General features: G+C 39.1%; 1 protein-coding gene, 1 long non-coding RNA gene and 1 pseudogene across 2 annotated transcripts; 2 read left to right on the top strand and 1 right to left on the bottom strand.

The window, feature by feature from the left end:
• Nucleotides 1-1,806: 1,806 nt before the first annotated feature.
• Nucleotides 1,807-5,751, bottom strand: LOC117213226 (annotated as a pseudogene).
• Nucleotides 5,752-13,158: 7,407 nt separating this feature from the next.
• Nucleotides 13,159-16,613, top strand: LOC117213227. Its single transcript, XM_033458592.1, has 4 exons — nt 13,159-13,189; nt 14,083-14,212; nt 16,246-16,363; nt 16,435-16,613. Coding segments are annotated over exons 1-4 (333 nt in total). The 5' UTR covers nt 13,159-13,187; the 3' UTR covers nt 16,518-16,613.
• An 863-nt stretch (nt 16,614-17,476) lies between these two features.
• Nucleotides 17,477-18,101, top strand: LOC117213228. The gene is made up of 2 exons (XR_004488609.1): nt 17,477-17,532; nt 17,636-18,101. It is a non-coding gene; the product is annotated as an uncharacterized LOC117213228 (long non-coding RNA).
• Nucleotides 18,102-19,268: the final 1,167 nt, after the last annotated feature.

Genomic DNA, 19,268 nt, shown 5'->3' with positions numbered 1-19,268 from the left:
GAGGATGTCTAGTGGAACTGTTTTTGTTTGTCTGTTGGTTGTTTCAGGTATAGTGGTTGCCCTTGCTGCTTCTTGGATAGTTTCTGTGAATGTTGTTACTGCTTGATCGATGTGTTCAGGTGTTTTCAGTGGGATGTTGCAGCTGATTTTGCTCTCTATTATTTCTTTGAATATTTGCCATTTGGTGGTTTTATTGCATAGCTTCTCTGTGCTGCTGTAAAGTATTGGTTTGTTTCTGTATTCAATTATTATGGGCGTATGGTCGGAGGTAAGCTCGAGGCTGGGTGTTATGTTTAGTTTATTTGCGTTTAGTCCCTTTGTAACTGCAAAGTCTAGCAGGTCAGGTATTTTGCTCAGGTCTGTCGGCCAGTATGTCGGTCTTCCTGTGGATAATATATTGAGGTTATTGTTTCTAATGTATTTTTCCAAGGTTCTACCTCGAGGTGTAGTGATTCTTGATCCCCATAGTGTGTGCTTTGAATTATAGTCTCCCGCTGCAATATACTTGTCACCTAAGTGTCGAAAGTACTCTTCCCACATTTGCGTTGTAGTTTTGTGTCGCGGCGGTACGTATACTGCTGACAACTGCAGTTGGTTGCTGTTAGTCTGTACGGTAACGGTGGTTGCTTGTATATGTTCCTTACTGACCTGACTGTGTAGGTGATGTTTAATGTCGTTTTTTATTACTACTGCCATCCCTCCGTGTGCTTTCCCTGAAGGATGCTTGGTGTCGCATATGGTGTAGTGCGGTATTTTTATATAGCTTTTCATTGTGAGGTGTGTTTCTGAAACGAGTAGTATATCGATGTTGTTGCTATACAGGAATGTTTTAGTTTCTAGGGCCCTTTGTTGTAGGCCGTTAGAGTTCCAGGTTGCTATTTTAAGCGTGTCTATTTTTATTTTTTGCTCATCATGTTAGTAAGTAATTGTAACATGTCTGTTATCTGCTGTGTTTGCTGTCTGAGGAGTTCGTTTTGTTCGCTTATCATTTTTGTGAGTATTTCGGTGTTTTTTATGGAATGTTTTATTAACTCTTTGATTTCTGTAGCGTCGTTGCTGTGGTTGTTCTATTCTTGATTATCTAGGGGTGACGACCGGTTGACTATTTGCGCGTAGCTTCGGTTTTTGACGGTATTGGTGTTAGTGTGGTTATTGTTCATTACATGCTGTGTATTTGATGCTGACATAGATTCTGTGTTGTCTTGTTGCGTGTGGAAATTGTTGTGTGTCCTGTTTCGAATCGGCGGGAAGAGTTTGCTTTGTAGTTGTTTTCTGACTACGCAGCCTTTGTAGCTGGCTTGTGTTCGCCGGGCTTCTGTTGCAGTAGTTTTTTGTGTGTCCGTATTGTTGACACCGCATGCATTGTGGTATATCTTTTCTATGTCTGGGTGGCTCGACTGTGATTATTGTGTTTGAGATTTTTTTAATTTCAAATATTTCTTTGTTGTTGCTTTTCGGTTCTAACTCTATTAGGAATAGCGGTAGTGGTTGCTTAGTGTCAAATCTGGCTAAATTGTTGATCGTTCTTACCTGGTGTCCGATCTTGGCCAATTCCTCGCATATTTTGTTTGTATTTGTTTTGGAGTGTAGACCTCTGATTACTGCTTTGCAGCTCTTGTCGGATTTGGGTTGGTAAGTGTGATACCCAGCGTTTTCTTCCTTTAGCGCTTTAGTTACTTTTCTGTAGGTTTCTGGGGTATTAGTTTGTACTTTTACCTGGTCCAGTTTGAGCTGTTTTATAGTGCAGTTTTCTTTTCCTGCCGTGCTGTTTAGCAGATCAATGAGGGGGTCTATTATTTTTGCGTCTATGTAGATTGGTGGTGGCTTGGGAGTGTGTTCTTGGTTTTTCTGTAGGGTCTGTGTCCATCTCTTCTGTCAGTGAGCTGAAGGAGTTTTGTGTAGGAATTTCTTGTAGCCATTGTTGACTTTCTGTTTCTGTGGTCCTCCTATCGTTTGTGTTTGTGTTTATTTTTCTTTTTTTGCTGGGAGTTACAGTTCTCCAACTTTCGTTATGTTGTGGTAGATCCTTGTTAGTATTGCTCTTTACGTCGTCTTCTTGTATTATTTCCATTTCTATTTCTTTTGTATTTGCGCAGTCCTGTACTTCTCTTGTTGTTTTAATTGGGCTCTGTTGGTCTACTGCCCTGCTTATAGTGTATGTTTCTCCTTTGTTTAGTATTCTTATTGATGGTACTTTTTCCATCCTCGATTGGTTCTGTTGCTCTACTCTTGTCGCACAATGTCGGAGGCACTATGTTTTACGTACGCATAGCTCGACTGCTCGGGCAGAACTCGTTCTTCAAAATTGATGAACTTTTTAAAGAGGATCTTTACCTTTCTAGGCGGTAATGCCTGAACAACTGCTCTCTCTAGAACTTTCCTGTAAATACAAATTATTAGAAGATAAATTCTGTATGAAATTAAAAAGACAAAATATAGTTGAAAAAATATTTTTACCTTGCTATATCAGTATCATTAGATTTAACTAGAGAATCAACATAACAAGACCATATATCCACCCGTTTCGGATAAGAACTTAGAATTTGCTCAAATAGAGTTACTGCTCTCTCTTTATTTCTGTAGTGTACATACGTTCAGATGCTGGCAAAGATTGGAATGCTCTCTGCATAATATGCCTCGATTTGTCCCTCAAACCCATTTTTAGCAACCCTTCTCCACAATTAAATCACATCTCGGGAATACAGTTAAATTTTCCAATCATGGTATTAATTGTTTTCTCTAGTTCCATCTGCCTGCTAGCCTCGACATGAACAGTCAACATGTGACTGTATACTTTCAGTGAATCGTTAGACTTCACTGCCTCTTGAAAAACATCATTCAGTCCTTTAGGAAATCCGAATTTAGACTCCAAGTTCAACCAAGCCTTCCAAACGTTTAATTTTTCCTTCTGTTCCCTGAAATTAATCGTTTTCACCGCTCTTCTTGCAACTGCTCTTGCTTTCTCGATTTCTGTTGTTTGTAAATGATATTCCATATACTGTAACCATACTATTGAACTGTCTAGACTAGCTAAAACTAATCTGTCGAACTGATGTACAGAATTTGGTAACTGGTTATTGGCGAGTGCTTCTTCTCTTTGACGTATTTCACGTTTCTCCTGTCTTTTTTGTTCTCGACGTTCAGCGGCACATAATTTCTTATTTCTCAGATTTGGTTTTTCTTCTACTTCATCTTCACTATCGCAAGATGACTCTTTATCCTGAAGGAGAGTTGAGTCAGCATATTTCAAATCTTCTTCGGAAGCTTTGGTATCTTCCAGTTTAATCTTTTCTTCTCCTGTTTGTTCAACACACATTCTCTTTGAATATTCCTTTTCTAAATCTTTCTCTGGTTTTTCTCTGTTTCGTTTCCCTTTGTTTTTCATGTTTCGTCTTCCCGTAACTTTTCAATTTTTATTTTTTTGGCGAGTGCCACGTACTCTTGATTTTGCTTCTTTCTTTTTAAGTTATTATTATCATCCGATTTCTCTCTCACACAACACTTCTTTTCAAATGCAGATTTTATGACGCTGAGAGGCATAATATCGGATTTTTTGAAATTTAATGAGGAGTAACATTTAATTTTAGAATGAATAGTATAAGGTGTTAGATCTGGCAGTAAACTATTTATGTGACGACGTACAGGTATCGCAGCTAAAGTTCCGTTGCCAATACCTTGAAGAAGCATCAGGATAAACCAATTTGTCACCATTAAGATTCTACCACGTAGCAATTTACCGTCAGGAAATTGTATTTGCTTATTTTGTTTGGCACTTATTTTGGCACTTATGCATTATTAACGATAACGTGGTCGATTGGACAAGCTCGTGTACGTAATTTTTCCATATAATCGTCCCAGAAATTTTGTCCCCTATTTTTTTATTCTCAGAGTAATGATTCTTAGACACTATACCTAGCAAGTTATTCTGCAATTGAACAACCAACCAATCAGGCGTAATTTTTTCAATCTCTCCAGTAACTCTCTGCCCTAATTTGACAGATGCAATGGGTCTATTTTTGTAATATGAATTCCTTGAAAGTTCTACTAATTTATTAAAATACAGGATCAATGGATTCAATGCTGCCACTATTCTACTTTTAGGATTAGATGGACCATCGTATATTTTCTTTAGCGGTAATGTTAGTCCTCATTGTTGTTCTTTCCTGTTAATAGAAAATATTTTTGCCAATAAAATTTGGTTTGTGTGCAGTAGATTAAAATTACTAACGTTACTATGGGACACATATCCAAATGGCGTATATTCTGCAACTGGTAAAATAAGTCTTATACCGGTCTTATACCCATATCCTTGATCGTACAAGGTATACAGTCTCCTATTTTCAGTTTTTCAAAATTCCTGTACCTTCCTTGAGTTGCAAAAGTCCTAGTTAAAATTAAATTAGGTACTGTAGCAAATAGAAGAGCTGAAAGTGTATGACCAGGAACATATTTTGATGCTAGTAGAGCTGCAATCTCCATACAAGGTGACATGTGACCATCTAGTAAAAATCCTGTACTAACAGTTTGTCCTTTATATCTACTGACTCTTAAATATAATCCCTGAGCAGATGATTCTATTATTGTGCCCTCTACTTCTTCACCAATATCGAATGTTGCTTCTTCAACTTTTATGTCTTGATTAGCCACATTTAGAACTACTTTTCCCGAATCTGTGTTCACTGTTTGAATTTTTACCAAAATTGTTTGTCCAGTTGAATAGTTTCAATTTACGTTAGATGTTTCCAGCTCGAGGGCAGTATGTGGAATCCAACCTTTGACATCCCCGAAAAACTTTACCAATATTCCTCGCTTATGTATTTGAACGATAGTTGCGTGGTGTTTCGAGTCAATTTTCGCGTCTTGTATGTTTCCTAAAATGAGCAAGTCACTCGTTATTAAAGACCTTTTCAAAATGAGATATACTTTTTTCGGCCTATATAAACGAACAAGACTCTTGCTTCTACTTCTTTGTCGACTTTCAGCTTTTGTAAGGGACTTAGATCTTCGTCAGATATATGATCTGGTGGAATTTGAACATTAAATTTACCAAGTTGTACATTAACGAAATCATTCAGTTTATCAATATTTGTAATCTTTACATTTACCACGTCGCCAGGTTTAAATGTTATATAGTAAATGACAACGTACATATTTTATAAACTGGCACATACAATCGTTTAGTGTAATGGTCGGGGTATCTACGTGTACTCTCTAAGTCACAAGTTAAGTAATTGCGAAGGCATATTAAGTTGAGTTATAAGTTTCAATTCCAACGAAGTAAGAACCTAATCCTTCTCATTCGCGCAAGCGAGAGAGCGGGAATCAAAGACTAATGTAAAATAATGCCTAGCATAATGCTAATACCACGTACCATATAGTTGCTGAAACTTTTATGCTTCATACATAGACATAAACATAAATTGTTTCAATATAAATATTAATAATAAATATTAATTGAATGAATATAGATAACAATGACCACTATAGGTTTCATATATGAAGTATTAGACCGAACGAGGTATGAAATATACAAGATATAGTACTCCTTATAACATTTATAATAAAACAATCGTCTGCTCAGATTTAATTTTTTCAATTTATAAAAATATGAATTTACACAAACACTCGCACTTTACTTATCATTACTTCCACAACAACGTTCTCTTTCTAAAGTTCAGATTTTCGTAACTGCAGATAAACGTGACACCCACATAGGCACGCATCATTTTTTTGTATTCTGCTACAATAGCACTTGCTACAGTGCTGCTCGTAAAGAAATCTGACAGGCGTGTAATAGACAAAAAATCATTTATCAATAAGAGGAAGCAGTCGCGAGCGAGTCAGTTATAACTCGAGTTTCACGAGTTATTAACGGTAATTAACGGAGTTATACGAGTTATCGAGTCATCTGAGAGCAATCATACACTGTTTTTACGAATACGTTTGTACGAGCGTCTCTCGACAGTACTTATATTTGTCGGAGATGAAAAAACACCGGAGCTTTTGGAATTTTGGATAATCCCGCAACATTGTAACCTAGAGTCTACTATAGCTGTAATTAAACAATTGTAGTTGTTCAATCCGATTGTAATTGTTCGAGATTAGTGATAGTGAGCTTTGGCTCGAGGCGACAGTCCGTCGCCTAACGTAGTCGGGGCCAACGCTTTGTCTAACAAAGGTATGGAGTAATTCTATAGCCCTCCTTAAAAGAAATATTTGTGACGGCACGCGACGGTAAACATTCCAACGGTCTCTGTCCTGTAGCTCATCACACGCAGAGCCTATTCTCCGAGTAAGATTATTGCCAGATGTCGATGCGTCTCCGCAGTACATGTTCGGCTAGCCTGAAGGCCCGTTATAAATCTTAAGATTTAGTCAACTAAAGTCCTTCAAACAGACAAACAGTCTTTGTCCCACCTACGGGAAAATAGGGGAGACATATTTTTCAACGAGCGGCGTCTCCCACTAGCAACATTCCCTCGAGGGCGGCTAGCATCTTTTTCTAACCACCGATATGGAGATTGACCAATTAGCAGCAACGCCAATTTCCCTTACTTTCTGAACGAAGGCTTTTCTCGACGAATCCGATGATCTCGTGTCCTTAGACACACCCCATTATAGTTTTCCTCTGTGGCATCATCAGGAAGGGAAAGTCATTCTCGCTCGCGATTTCATCGATGAAAAGAGTAACCCTTTACGACCAGTGAATATTATGCGTCCGACTTAGATTTTGTGAGCACGTTCATCTATCATCCCGTCGACCGCGGATTCGTTATTGAACCTAGGATCATTGTCATTAGTTTCTCGAGTACCTAACTACCACGGTTACTTGTCCGGTTCTATAATAATCGTATTTGCACTTGTCAATGTCTTCTCTATTGCATAACGACACCGTGTAACCCAAACGAAGATTCGTTTCACGCCCCTAACCCTAATTCTAATGTAAACCCGACATATTATATATATATATATATATATATATATATATATAATTAATTAAAAAGGGGGAAATATAATTCTGTAATATCGTAGAATAGCTTTGATTGAAGATCGGCTGAAATTAGAAAACACCGTGTACGTCGTCTTTTTGTAGTTTGTTTACATCCAAGAGCGCCTAGTAACAGTGACGCGAGAAAAGATAAACAGCGTCAAAACAGACGTACGGTTTCATATTTCAAGGAGTGGCAATCGAGAGGCCAGAGCATGTGAGCCGAAAAGTGTGTGCGTGTGTGTGTGTGTGTGAGAGAGAGGACGAGAGCAAGAGCGAGCACGACCGAGCAGGAATGCATTGGCGAGGGTCAGAGTTGATCGAGACGTCGAAGCATAGAGTCGTTAGAATTGTCGAGTGTTAGAGTTGCTAGTGAGAGAGAGAGAAAGAGAGAGAGAGTTACCAAATATAAAAAATACGAGCGTTGCATTTAGTTTTCCTGTTAATCAAACATCGTTTCTCTGTCTAACTAATATCTGTATTTTCAATCCATTATTAATAAATTATAATTAATCGGACAAAATTACACCTTTAATATATTCCGATATTACAAGTGGGGGCTCGTCCGGGATTGAATAAGACAGAGAACGACACGATTTAACGGAGCTATTTGTGCGGGAGTAGAAAAGAATAGCACAAAATGGCAAACGTTGAAGACGAACGATTGTCGGGTGAAGAGGATTTGACGCTGGAAGAGCTGAGGAGTAAGCTCGCACAGATGAATCTGCCTATATCCGGTGCGAGATCAGTGCTGGTTGCCAGGTTGAACAGAGCGTGCAAACCTGGTCGATCTACTCCTAAGGATTCGAAGCGTGGCGAAGAACCAACAAACCAGCGAGATCTAAGAAGCAAGCAGAGAGCCGAACGCAGTCAAGAGGGAGAGGAAGACCTCGAGAAGCTGAGGACGAACGAGCTGAGAGCGCGTCTCGTTAGCTTGGGGTTGAAGGTAACGGGAAGAAAATCCGAACTACGCGCGCGGCTACAGGCGGCCCTAGAAGGAGACGATGTATCGTCGGAAGAAGAGAGCTCCGACGAAAGTGAAGGCGAGGACGATAAACAAGGCGCGCGAGAATACAGGAGAGGCACGCGAGCGGTGTATCAGGACCGCGATGAGTATCACCAGAAGGTATGCGTCGGTTCGATGTTGAGTCTTAAAGACGTGGAAGACTCATTAGAGAAATTCAGCGGGGATGATCTGCTGAGTGTAAATCAGTGGGTGGAAGACTTCGAGGAAATGGCAGAAGTGTGGGGTTGGTCAGACGCCCACATGGTGGCCTATGCTAAGAAATTACTCGCAGGCTCCGCTCAGGCCTTCGTACGACAAGAGCGATGCGCGAAGTTCTGGGCAAAGCTAAAAAAGGCGTTGAGGAATGAGTTTGAAAATGTAGTAAGCGACCAACAGATACATGGCGAGTTATCCCATAGAAAGAAGAAAGCAGATGAGAGTCTGCAACAATATATGTATCACATGTGCGGGATTGCAAAACAAGGAAGGGTTGATACGCAATCCTTGATAGACTACATTATTCAAGGCATTCCCGACGAGGTCGCGAACAAGACTGTGCTATACGGAGCCAGGAATATCGAGCAATTAAAAGAGCGTTTCAGGCGCTACGAAGCGATAAAAAGAGATATGGAGATGAGGACGAAATTTGAGGAGCCGAAGAGTAGCAGGGTAAAGCCGGTGGCGAAGCTGTCCGAAACCGAGAGGAACAAGGAACCCGGTCGATCTGGAGATTCGAGGAAGGCGCGATGCTACAATTGCGGTGATGCGGAGCACGTGTGTGCGGAGTGTCCGAGCAAGTCGAGAGGACCTAAATGCTTCAAATGTAGGGAGTACGGACACATCGCATCAAGTTGCGACAATTTGGGCGAGCCCTCAAAAAAAGGTTACAGCGTGTTTCGGTCGTTACAAACAAGGCGTGGTAAGGATGTTAAGATGGAAAATTTCGAATTGAGCGCGTTGATAGACACCGGCAGTGAGCTGACTCTAATGCGAGCAGATCAGCATGTGAAAATCGGAGCGTCCAGATTAAGTCGGGAAATCGTTGGATTTGGCGGTGTCGGTTCCGGAAGGAATTTTACGCTCGGGAAATTTTCGACGAACATTATTATAGACAATGAGTCGTACTGTATAACCATACACGTAGTTCCAGTCACAGTGATGCAACATTCGCTTATTATTGGCGCAGACTTTTTGGACACTGTTGAAATAAGTATAAAAGGGGGAGAATCTTTTATTAGTAGAATAAAGGACGAAAATCCCGATGAGTGTCCGGAAGTCCTCAAGATAGATGTAGAGACACAGGCGAGTGAGATAGATTTGTCACACGTTAACGACATGCAACATTGGCTAAAAAGAGATTTGAAGAGAACCAAAGCATTGCTAAGAGACGCTCAAACGATGCTGGAGAGACCGAAAGGTGACTCGACGGGTAAAGCAGCTTTACGACAGCTGAAGAACCAGTTAGAAGATGCAGAATGAGCTAGAGCAGTTGCAGTTAAAGCGAAACAGGCACTGGAGCAAGAACGGAATGAGACGCAGGCTTCGTTACAGGAAGTACTGCGGCAACGTTCCGAAGCAGAAGATCGTGTTAATGTAGCTAGTCGCGAACGAACTGAGCTACTGTCGCAATTGGAAGAAAATAAAGAAGAGTTGGCAGAATTTTTGAAGAAGTATCGGGCAGCTGTGCAGCAGGTGTCGGAGGAACGGAGAATAGTGGCAAGACACGTGGTGATTGGCAAAGTGGACCACGAGATGGTGTCCTCGTCGGATTCTTGCGGCCAGCAGGAGGACTTAGCGAACATCACGAGGAGGAAGAATCTGGCTAAACAACAGCAACAGGATGTTGTTGATGATATTTGCGAATTTACTGAGAAGGATAGCGTTGCGGGTGTGAGAGTTGTTTCAAGTTTTCGGATAGACTCGAAGAGAGTCAATGCAAGGCGAACGAAAAGACAAGGGAAGTCGCACGTGCGGAATCCCTCGAATAATATCGATACGAAGATTCGATATACAGAGGATGTGGATGACGAGGACGACGATGGGATTGTCTAGGACACGATGAACGTGAAGATCTTCGAAAAAGAAGAGATCATAGTCTCGGTAGATGGTAAGTTGTTAACGTCTTCCATGTACGAACCGAGCCTACGAAAATGTCACGATGCTGCCACGACGATCAAAGCCCCTGACAAGAGTGAAATGGGTAAACAAACAACGGAGAGGAAGATAGAGGAAGAGCGAAAGAGGAGCAGTAGCATCGAGGACGAACAGGCCGCGGTGTTCCAAGAGGAACGAGATCAGTTGCGTACAGATGCAAAGAGACGGATCGAAGAGATCCAAGCCCGAGACAAGTGGACGTATAACAAGAGACGCAAGAAGGCGACAGCATACAGGACGGGAGATCTAGTGGCGATCGAGAGGACGCAGGGCGGTCCCCGACTAAAGCTGCATCCGAAGTTCCTTAACTAAAAGTAAAGGTCCTGCGAAATGACCGATACGTAGTGCAGCGAGAGCAGCACGATCACGGCAGCCGACCACATGAAGTGGTGGAATGTTAACGATAGTGATGTAAGTGCGAGCAGCGATGATGAGCACATCTGAGGGCAGATGTGATTGTCAGGAAAGGCCGATTGTAATATCGTAGAATAGCTTTGATTGGAGATCGGCTGAAATTAGAAAACACTGTGTACGTCGTCTTTTTGTAGTTTGTTTACATCCAAGAGCGCCTAGTAACAGTGACGCGAGAAAAGATATGCAGCGTCAAAACAGAAGTACGGTTTCATATTTCAAGGAGTGGCAATCGAGAGGCCAGAGTATGTGAGCCGAAAAGTGTGTGTGTGTGTGTGTGAGAGAGAGAGAGAGAGAGAGAGAGAGAGGACGAGAGCAAGAGCGAGCACGACCGAGCAGGAATGCATTGGCGAGGGTCAGAGTTGATCGAGACGTCGAAGCATAGAGTCGTTAGAATTGAGTTGCGAGTGTTGTCGAGTGTTAGAGTTGTTAGTGAGAGAGAGAGAGAGAGAGAGTTACCAAATAGTTGTCACGTTATTTGATGTAAATACGAGCGTTGCATTTAGTTTTCCTGTTAATCAAACATCGTTTCTCTGTCTAACTAATATCTGTATTTTCAATCCATTATTAATAAATTATAATTAATCGGACAAAATTACACCTTTAATATATTCCGATATTACAATTCTAATGTAAACCCGACATATATATATGTAGATATAGTAAATACTCGAACTTCTAATCGGATAAGTTTTACAAATGTTTAGTAGGGTAAGATTTATTTGTGTCGATAGGATTAATGGCGAAAGCTAATTTTTACTCGTTCGGGCGATTAATATAATACGGTTTATGACAAACGCTATCGTATGATGTAGGAGATGGCGACCGAGATTAGAAGGAATGCGTCTCGCAATGTTCGGAAATAAGTGAACTCGAGGGCGAAAAACTCGGTACAGAATCTTCGTGATTTAAGTCTAATTCTTCTCTGCGCCTCTTTTCTTCCCTTGTAACTTCTGCAGCAATTAATCGTTTGTACCAACGTTCGGCTCGCTTCTTGCTAAGGTGACTTTTATCTTCTCGATTCTTTCTTGTTTTTGTCATCTGATATGATCAAGGTGAAATGAATATCACTCTCTGTGAGCGACTTGTGCGATTTCGCAAGCCTTGCCCAAAGACGGGCAATATTTGCCAACGATGGGAGGAGGAATGCGAAAATCGATAAGTGTTTTCGATAATTGAGAACACCGTAACACAGGTTTAACACAGCGAATAATCAGTTAGATTTAACAATTTAGAAAATATATGTCATTCTTGGCAACTAGTGCAGTCGTAAGCGAGAAATGATTATTTTAATTGGCAACTAGGTTCCCTGTGGACAATCAGTGTGGCTTCGTAGGCCTCGCCCAAGGATGAGCAATCTGCTAACGATGGGAAGAGGAAAACGAAAAACCATAGATGTTCTCTGCGTTGAAAACACCGTAATCACTGGTTGATACAGCGAACAATTGTAAACGAAATAGATCGAAATTTTATAAAGTTGTTTTATTACAGACAATTTATTAAATCTTGGCCAAGAACGTTTATTTCAATTTTATATCGTGAATTCAAGACGTTCGGATGAAATCTACGCAAATTGTGTGCTTGATAGTTTTATCTGTCAACTATAGCTGCCGACGGGTGCCTTTGTTCAGAGACAACTTTGTTCGACTGCAAGTTAGAAGAGAAGAGGATATACAATTTCAAATTTCCTACCTTGATTAGATGTAAAGTCGATCGGCGGTATGTATGGCTTGGTGATGTGTCGAATTTTGACAATTAACTTTGATTCCGCAGATGAAGTGACAATACGAATGCTTAATTCGAATGAAGATTTTTTGAAACCCTTTTTAATATTCGATTTCGACGGACAGAGTGACGATGTGAATGGTCTGAATTTTAAATAAGGACTCTTCTACTCTATGTTATTCCCGCTTATTTATAATATCCTAATTGTCACGTGATGGATCATCTCTATGGGAATCACAGCATTGCTACGTGACAAATTAGGAATTTTCTAACTGTCTACTTTCGCGGATTGTGCTGAAGTTTCGTCTTCTTGATTATCTTCTTTACGCTATTCCTAATTTCTCATATTCTTGAGACACGTAGATGCTACTGAAGTTTCGTCTTCTTAATTTCTCGTATTTCGTTGGGTATTAGGGACATGCAAGGTGCGTGATAAAATGTAGGTATCGTAGTAGCTCGTATTTTGCTAATGTTGCGTCTGCGATGTTTCCCAGAACTTCCTTACTGATGCCAGTGGAACGTGGCAGGCGCGTGCCAACTTGTCCTTGCTGAAGTTACATCTGCGATGTATCTGGTAACTTCCTTGCTGATGCCAGTGAATCGTTCAAGGCGCGTGGCTACTTAGTATTTGCCGAGTCTTCTTATGCGTTAAAATATCATTTTTTTTTATAATAGTAAGCTTAATATATTTTTTCATGGTTTGTTTCTTACGGCTGGTTTCTATCAATTTCCAGTATTCTTGCGTTACGTTGTATTGATCATTATTTATTCTTTCTTCGTTACGATCTTTCATTTTATAATCATTTATTAAATATTTATTCCTTCGCTGAAAATATGATTTATTTTGTAACGCATAAAGGTTACTATATGAACGTGTTGATTATCCAAAATGGCCGCCTGTGAATGTTCCTAGTATATAGTAACATTTTATTAATGTGAAATCTATTATTTATCCGTTAATTATTTGTGACTTTATTTTAATAGTTGACGTACAATTGCAGTGGGAATAATATTATTTTGCATTTATTTAATGTGTGTAATTATTACATGTATTCCGATGCGCACGTGTAAGAGCTATCGTAACAATCCAAGATGGCCGCTAGTGAATGTCTCTAGTAAAAGTGTAGTGACGCGTCCTTAATTTGTTTAATATTGAAATAATTATTCGTCCGTCGCTTATTTTCCTCTATTTTAGCGCAGTTAGAATTTTTAAATGACAATAGTATTGTTTGTGTAATCATTATAATGTGTATATATACTATGTGTTATTTTAATATAATAACATGTGGATTGTGTTATTGTTAATTTTTTTATTTTTATAGAGTGTTCGCTTAATTAATTTAATACTAATATGTGCATAGTGTGTTATTTTAATATAATAACATGTGGACTGTGTTATTGTTAAATTTTATAATTTATCAATAGCACTGTTTTATTGTTGTGTTACGAGTGGTTTATTTTTATAGAGTGTTCGCTTAATTAATTTGATAGTAATATGTGCATAGTTTGTTATTACCAGTTCTATTACGTAACATAACCTTATTTCTCCACGCCAGAATTAATATAATTATGCTATATTAACTAAGTACAATATAATAATTTTTTATCTTAATCGCGGTTGTCGTTGATACTCAGTTAATCAGTTTTGATTAATTCATAACCTATTCCTATATTATTGGCTATTTTCTGTTTCTTTGTTATGCGGTTGCCGTTAACTTGTGCGTGTAATTTGCAGCCTTTACATAGAATAGAGGAGCTAATTTTATACATTGCTAGTTAAAATCTTTATTGTTTATAGGTTCTACAATTCTAATCCTTCATCGCCGAGTCCTTTACTTGGAACGGTTACATGGTGCGCGTTTGGTATCTTCTGGTTCTTCGTTACATGTCTAACACTTATCAAGACTACTTTTATTTATCCTAGAATTGTAAGTATATATATATATATATATATATATATATATATATATATATATATATATATATATATATATATATATATATGTCGGATCAGGATTCGAATTTTGGGCGCGCGACGACTCTTCATGTGGACTAGCCATCGTCTCACAAAGCCGAGATTTTATTTACACGTATATACAGGTCTATCACTAAGCTTAACAAATAATAAGTACAACTAATAATAAGTCTAACAAACACTAAGCCTAATGAATAACACGATCTACGAATAATTAAATTAAATAATACTATTAGCAATGTTTGAGTTCAAACGAATCCACGGTCACCAGGATAACTCCTTACTAAGCGAAACTAACTTAGACGCAAATGCGATCGTCGAAAATGCTCGATGTATCACTCTCCAAGGCAATCGCAAGAATGCCAGCCTCGTGGAGATTTTTCTCCCTGTACGATTGCATTTTGTTTTCTATCCCCGTTTGGAAGCATCGAGAAGGTTCCAAACGCCGTTGCTAGGCACACTCGTTGGAAGCATCGAGAGAGTTCCAAACGCCGTTGCTAGGCAGTTTCTGCCTGGAGTTTTGGTTACTAAATACAATGTATGTCCCATTGCATCGGCACCTCCGAGGCAACATCACACGTGGCTCGGCCCGCTCTCGAGGCCGCATGCCGCCACAACCACACTTCTCGGAAAACACATACAACCACTCCAGACCTCCGTTAGATAAAACATCCATCCCGTGACCGTGGCTACGTTCAGCGACCGATTGTCACCTCGAACCCAATCTCGCTTATTACAAATCTTAAACAATTACAACTATAATAAAATCTAGGCTAAGGTACTAGAGGATGTTCCCAAAATTTCCAAGGAAGGGCTTCGGCTTTCCTTTCATCTCCGACATATATATATATATATATATATATATGTCAGGTTTACATTAGAATTAGGGTTAGGGGCGTGAAGCGAATCTTCGTTTGGATTACACGTCGTCGTTATGCAATAGAGAAGACATTGGCTAGTGCAAGTACGATTACCACAGAACCGGACAAGTAACCGTGGTAATTAGATACTCGAGAAACTAATGACAATGATCCTAGGTTCAATAACGAATCCGCGGTCGACGGGACGGTAGTCGTACGCACTCGCAAAAATCTAAGTCGGATTCTGTATTAATAGTCGCTGGCGTTAATCTCTTTTTTGTCGACGAGACCGCAAGAGAGAATGACTTTCCGTCCCGGTGATACCTCAGAGGAAAACCATGACGGGGTGTGTCTAAGGACACGAGGTCATCGGATTCGTCGGGGATATCCTACGTTCGGAAAGTAAGGGAAATTGACGTTGCTGCTAATTGGCCAATCTCCATATCGGTAGTTAGAAAAGGATGCTAGCCGCCCTTGCGGGAAGGTTGCTAGTGGGAGACGTCGTTCGTGGAAAAATAGGTCTCTCCTGTCTTCTTGTAACTGGGACAAAGACTGTGTATCTGTTGAAGGATTTTAGGTAACTAGATATTAGTGTTTATAACGGTCCTCGGGCTAGCCGATCACGTACTGCGGAGACGCGTCGGCATCTGGTAAACATCCTGCCCGGAGAACAGGATCTGCGTGTGGCGAGCTACGGGACAGAAACCGTTGGAATGTTTACTGTCACGTGTCGCTACAAATCTTTCTTTTAAGGAGAGCTATAGGGTTACTCAATGCCTTTGTTAGATGGAGAGTTCGTCCCATTGACCGCGGCTACGTTCGGCGACTAATTGTCGCCTTGAGCCCAAGCTCATTGTCACAAGTCTCAAACAAACACAATTGGGTAGAATGACGGCAAATCGTTTAATTACAACTGTAGATTTTAATTACAATGTTTTTATGGATTTTCCCGAGGTTTCAGAGGGAAAGCACCGGTGTCCTCTTATCTCCGACATATATATAAAACACTATATATTGTAAATATCTATATAGTAAAATAGTCCGTCCACTATCTTGTTCGCTAAGACCGCTTCGCTAACATCGAATTGTTTTGTTATAATGTCGGAATATTTCCTTGGTTTTCCAGTTTCTTGTTGCTGCCTTGACTGTTTCAGTAGTATCTGGTTCAGTATTCCATAAGTATTCACTTAAGATTGGTAGTAGGCTTCTTGTAACTGCGTTGGCTTTAATGTATATCTTCCGATGTGAGTAACGAGCTTCTTATTATTATCAATTTCTATTCCAAGATGGTTTACAACATTCTTCCCCTTTTTAGGTTATGATTGGTTACCTCGGTATTTATTACCTTCGATATCTTCATACCGTCGTATATTATGTTTTGCAAAGTTGGATCCGTAGCCAATTCTCGTGGAGTTCCTGCATGCACATTTCCTTTAAGGATGATTGGTTGCATACAAACCTCGTTAACTTGTAAGATACCTTTTCTTGTTTGCTAAGACCATTCCGTCGGTGTTGTATCGTTTGTTATAATGTCACTAATTTTTAACTTTCCAATTTTCTCACGTCTTCTTGGTCATTCCAGTAGTATCGACTGCGATTCTTCGTACACATTTACTCCAATTTGGTAGTTGGTTTCTCATCACTGCGTTGACCCTTGTATAAACTTCTTCGATGTGAGTAGTAAATTATCGTTGTCACTCACTTAACCTATCTTAGTTATTTCTTAACTCTTCCTGCACTTATTAACTGATTTTATTTCTTCTTATTAAAGACCGCTGTGTCAACGCTGAGTTATTTCGTTATAATGTCATTAACTTTCTTGATTTTTTTGGTTTTATTTTCCATTAGCGAACTGTAAGTTTGTTGTCGAGCATCAATTATTGATTGTTGTGCTTCGTTTAGTTTAATTGAAATATAATTGTAAATTTTTAATAGTATTATTTTCTTCCATATATATTAAGGCAATTGAAGTTAGTTTATTTATTCGTTTCTGCTGACAGTCGTATACTATGTTCTACGGAGTGGGTCAACAGTTTGTTTCTGCGAAATTCCTGCATGTACGTTTTCTTCTACTATGATTAATTGTGCACTAGGTACTTTTAACTTTCACTGCTTTTAATTATTTTATTGAATTAACATATTGTGTATTTAAATGATGGTTAGAACATAATAATATTCCTTTTTCTTTTACGTTTCTACTATCTGCATGATTCGATAAGCACTGTCACACTTCCTTTGGTTCAGGCACAATATTGTTATAAACATTTAGTAGTATTATGTTTTGTATCGGAACAATTAAAGTTAATTCCTACATTTGTTTCAGCTGGCTGTCGTAGATTATGTTCTACGGATATTTACACATAACCTGACTTCGCATATACACTTCCTTCTACGATGAGTAATTGTTCACGAGGTACTTTCCACTTCCACTGTTTTGTAATTATTTTATTGAATTACACATTTTATATTTAAGTAATAGTTAGAGCACGCATAGTAATTTTCCTTTTTCCCTTTAGGTTACCACTATCTGCAGTATTCGACAAGCAGTGTTGTTCCATATACTACCGCACTCCGTTGTCTCTTGAAATCGTTCTTGTGGTCTGTTTCGATTGTGTTAGTTTTAACTTGTTCGAGTGTATTGTTCGTGGAATCCCTTTTACTTTAATCTTGACGTTTCGTGTGTGGATTCTGACAATAGTGCCTGGTTTATTGAAGTGTGTTAATATGCCTAGGTGTTTTATATATTTTATATCTAGTTGTATATAAGATATATTTTGTTTATTGTGGTTTTGTATGTCCATATTTGCTGTATATTAAATTGCTTGATATTTCCTGTTTGTTATAAAGGTGTGTATTCCTATCGTTCCATTCCTTTTTCCTTTCCTTTGAATTATTCATAAAGTTATTACAAGATTTGATTAAATTGTCGAATTGTAGGTTATCCTGATTGAATATAGTATTATGTCGTGATTTATTAATTAATTTGCGAGTCACTTTTGGTTAATTGGTTCTTCATAGTTTATCCTTAGTCGAATTATGAAATTATAGGTTATGTTGTACTCTTTATATTTACTATTTCGTTAGAGTACCTATTTTAACTTTATTATCTCTTATTTGCCCTCGTATACTAATTCTCTATATATGACTACATTTAATTAAACTTTTATTTAAACAATTTCCATTTTCGTTGTATCGTGTGTTCGTTTTGGATATTCGAATTGTCGCTCGCGTTATTTGTATATTGCGTTTTTCCATTTTTCGGTACGGCACGTGCGTAGCGCGGGACGTGACACCCCCCCTCTCGGGGTTCAAATTTCCGAAGGAAATTTGACTGATCGCATCCCTGAGCTCGTTCGGAGCGGATGTAGTGACTGTTGGTAGTTGCTTTACTATAATGGTCGGTGTGATTGATATTCCTTGTAATCCTGATAATATCGAATTCATCAATCGTTGGAACGTGTTGGTGCGTTTTTCAATATATCTGTTCCCTCCAGCGTCTCGCCTGGAAGATGAAATCTGTCTTGATTTTTCTGTATTAGTGCTTCAACGTTTCTTCTTTCTTCTATGTTTAAATGTTCCAGTCGCAACAATTCCATTATTTTGTCGAACCTTGTTTCTTTAGATACTGAAATATTGTTGCACGTAGTATGAGAGAGCGAAGTGGGAATTATAAATTCTTTAATTACCATTGTAGGTATGGTAAATTCGTAATCCCTCAATGTGGTATTAATTACTTTTAGATAACCCCGTCTCTTATGGTTTCTCACAACCGCGTTTCCGAAATAGACTCCCTTAATCTGTTCAATTTTGGGAATAAATCCCTCGTTTGCCTCCCGATTTGCAATATTTATTGTACGTGGTACCGAACTTCGTTTCAGCACAATTATTGTATCGAACGGGATGTAAATACTTCCCCATTTAATATGTTTTTGCTCGTAATGCAGACGAGCTTTGCATCCTGCAAAAATTCGGATCCTAAGATTCCGTTTTGATCGATCAGCAATGATTCATCAACTACATGAAAAGTAACTGAATGGCCCGCAACCTGTATTATTGTCTGCCCTAGGGTGACCAGATTCTTTGCCGAAATTCCTCGAAATTCAATTGATTCTTGCTCGTTGATGGTTGCTGAATCGGGTAAGGCAGGTT

The sequence above is a fragment of the Bombus bifarius genome, unplaced genomic scaffold, assembly GCF_011952205.1.
Source record: "Bombus bifarius isolate JDL3187 unplaced genomic scaffold, Bbif_JDL3187 scf7180000008535_frag, whole genome shotgun sequence".
Taxonomy (NCBI): domain Eukaryota; kingdom Metazoa; phylum Arthropoda; class Insecta; order Hymenoptera; family Apidae; genus Bombus; species Bombus bifarius.
The sequence above is the reverse complement of the archived record's forward strand: the minus strand, read 5'-3'. Positions and strand labels throughout refer to the sequence as shown.

Bases quoted from the DNA above. Each gene is read 5' to 3' on its own strand.
- LOC117213227 (XM_033458592.1), top strand. The intron at 14,213-16,245 runs GTAAGTATATAT...TTGGTTTTCCAG, and splicing joins CTTTTATTTATCCTAGAATT to TTTCTTGTTGCTGCCTTGAC. The intron at 16,364-16,434 runs GTGAGTAACGAG...TCCCCTTTTTAG, and splicing joins TTTAATGTATATCTTCCGAT to GTTATGATTGGTTACCTCGG.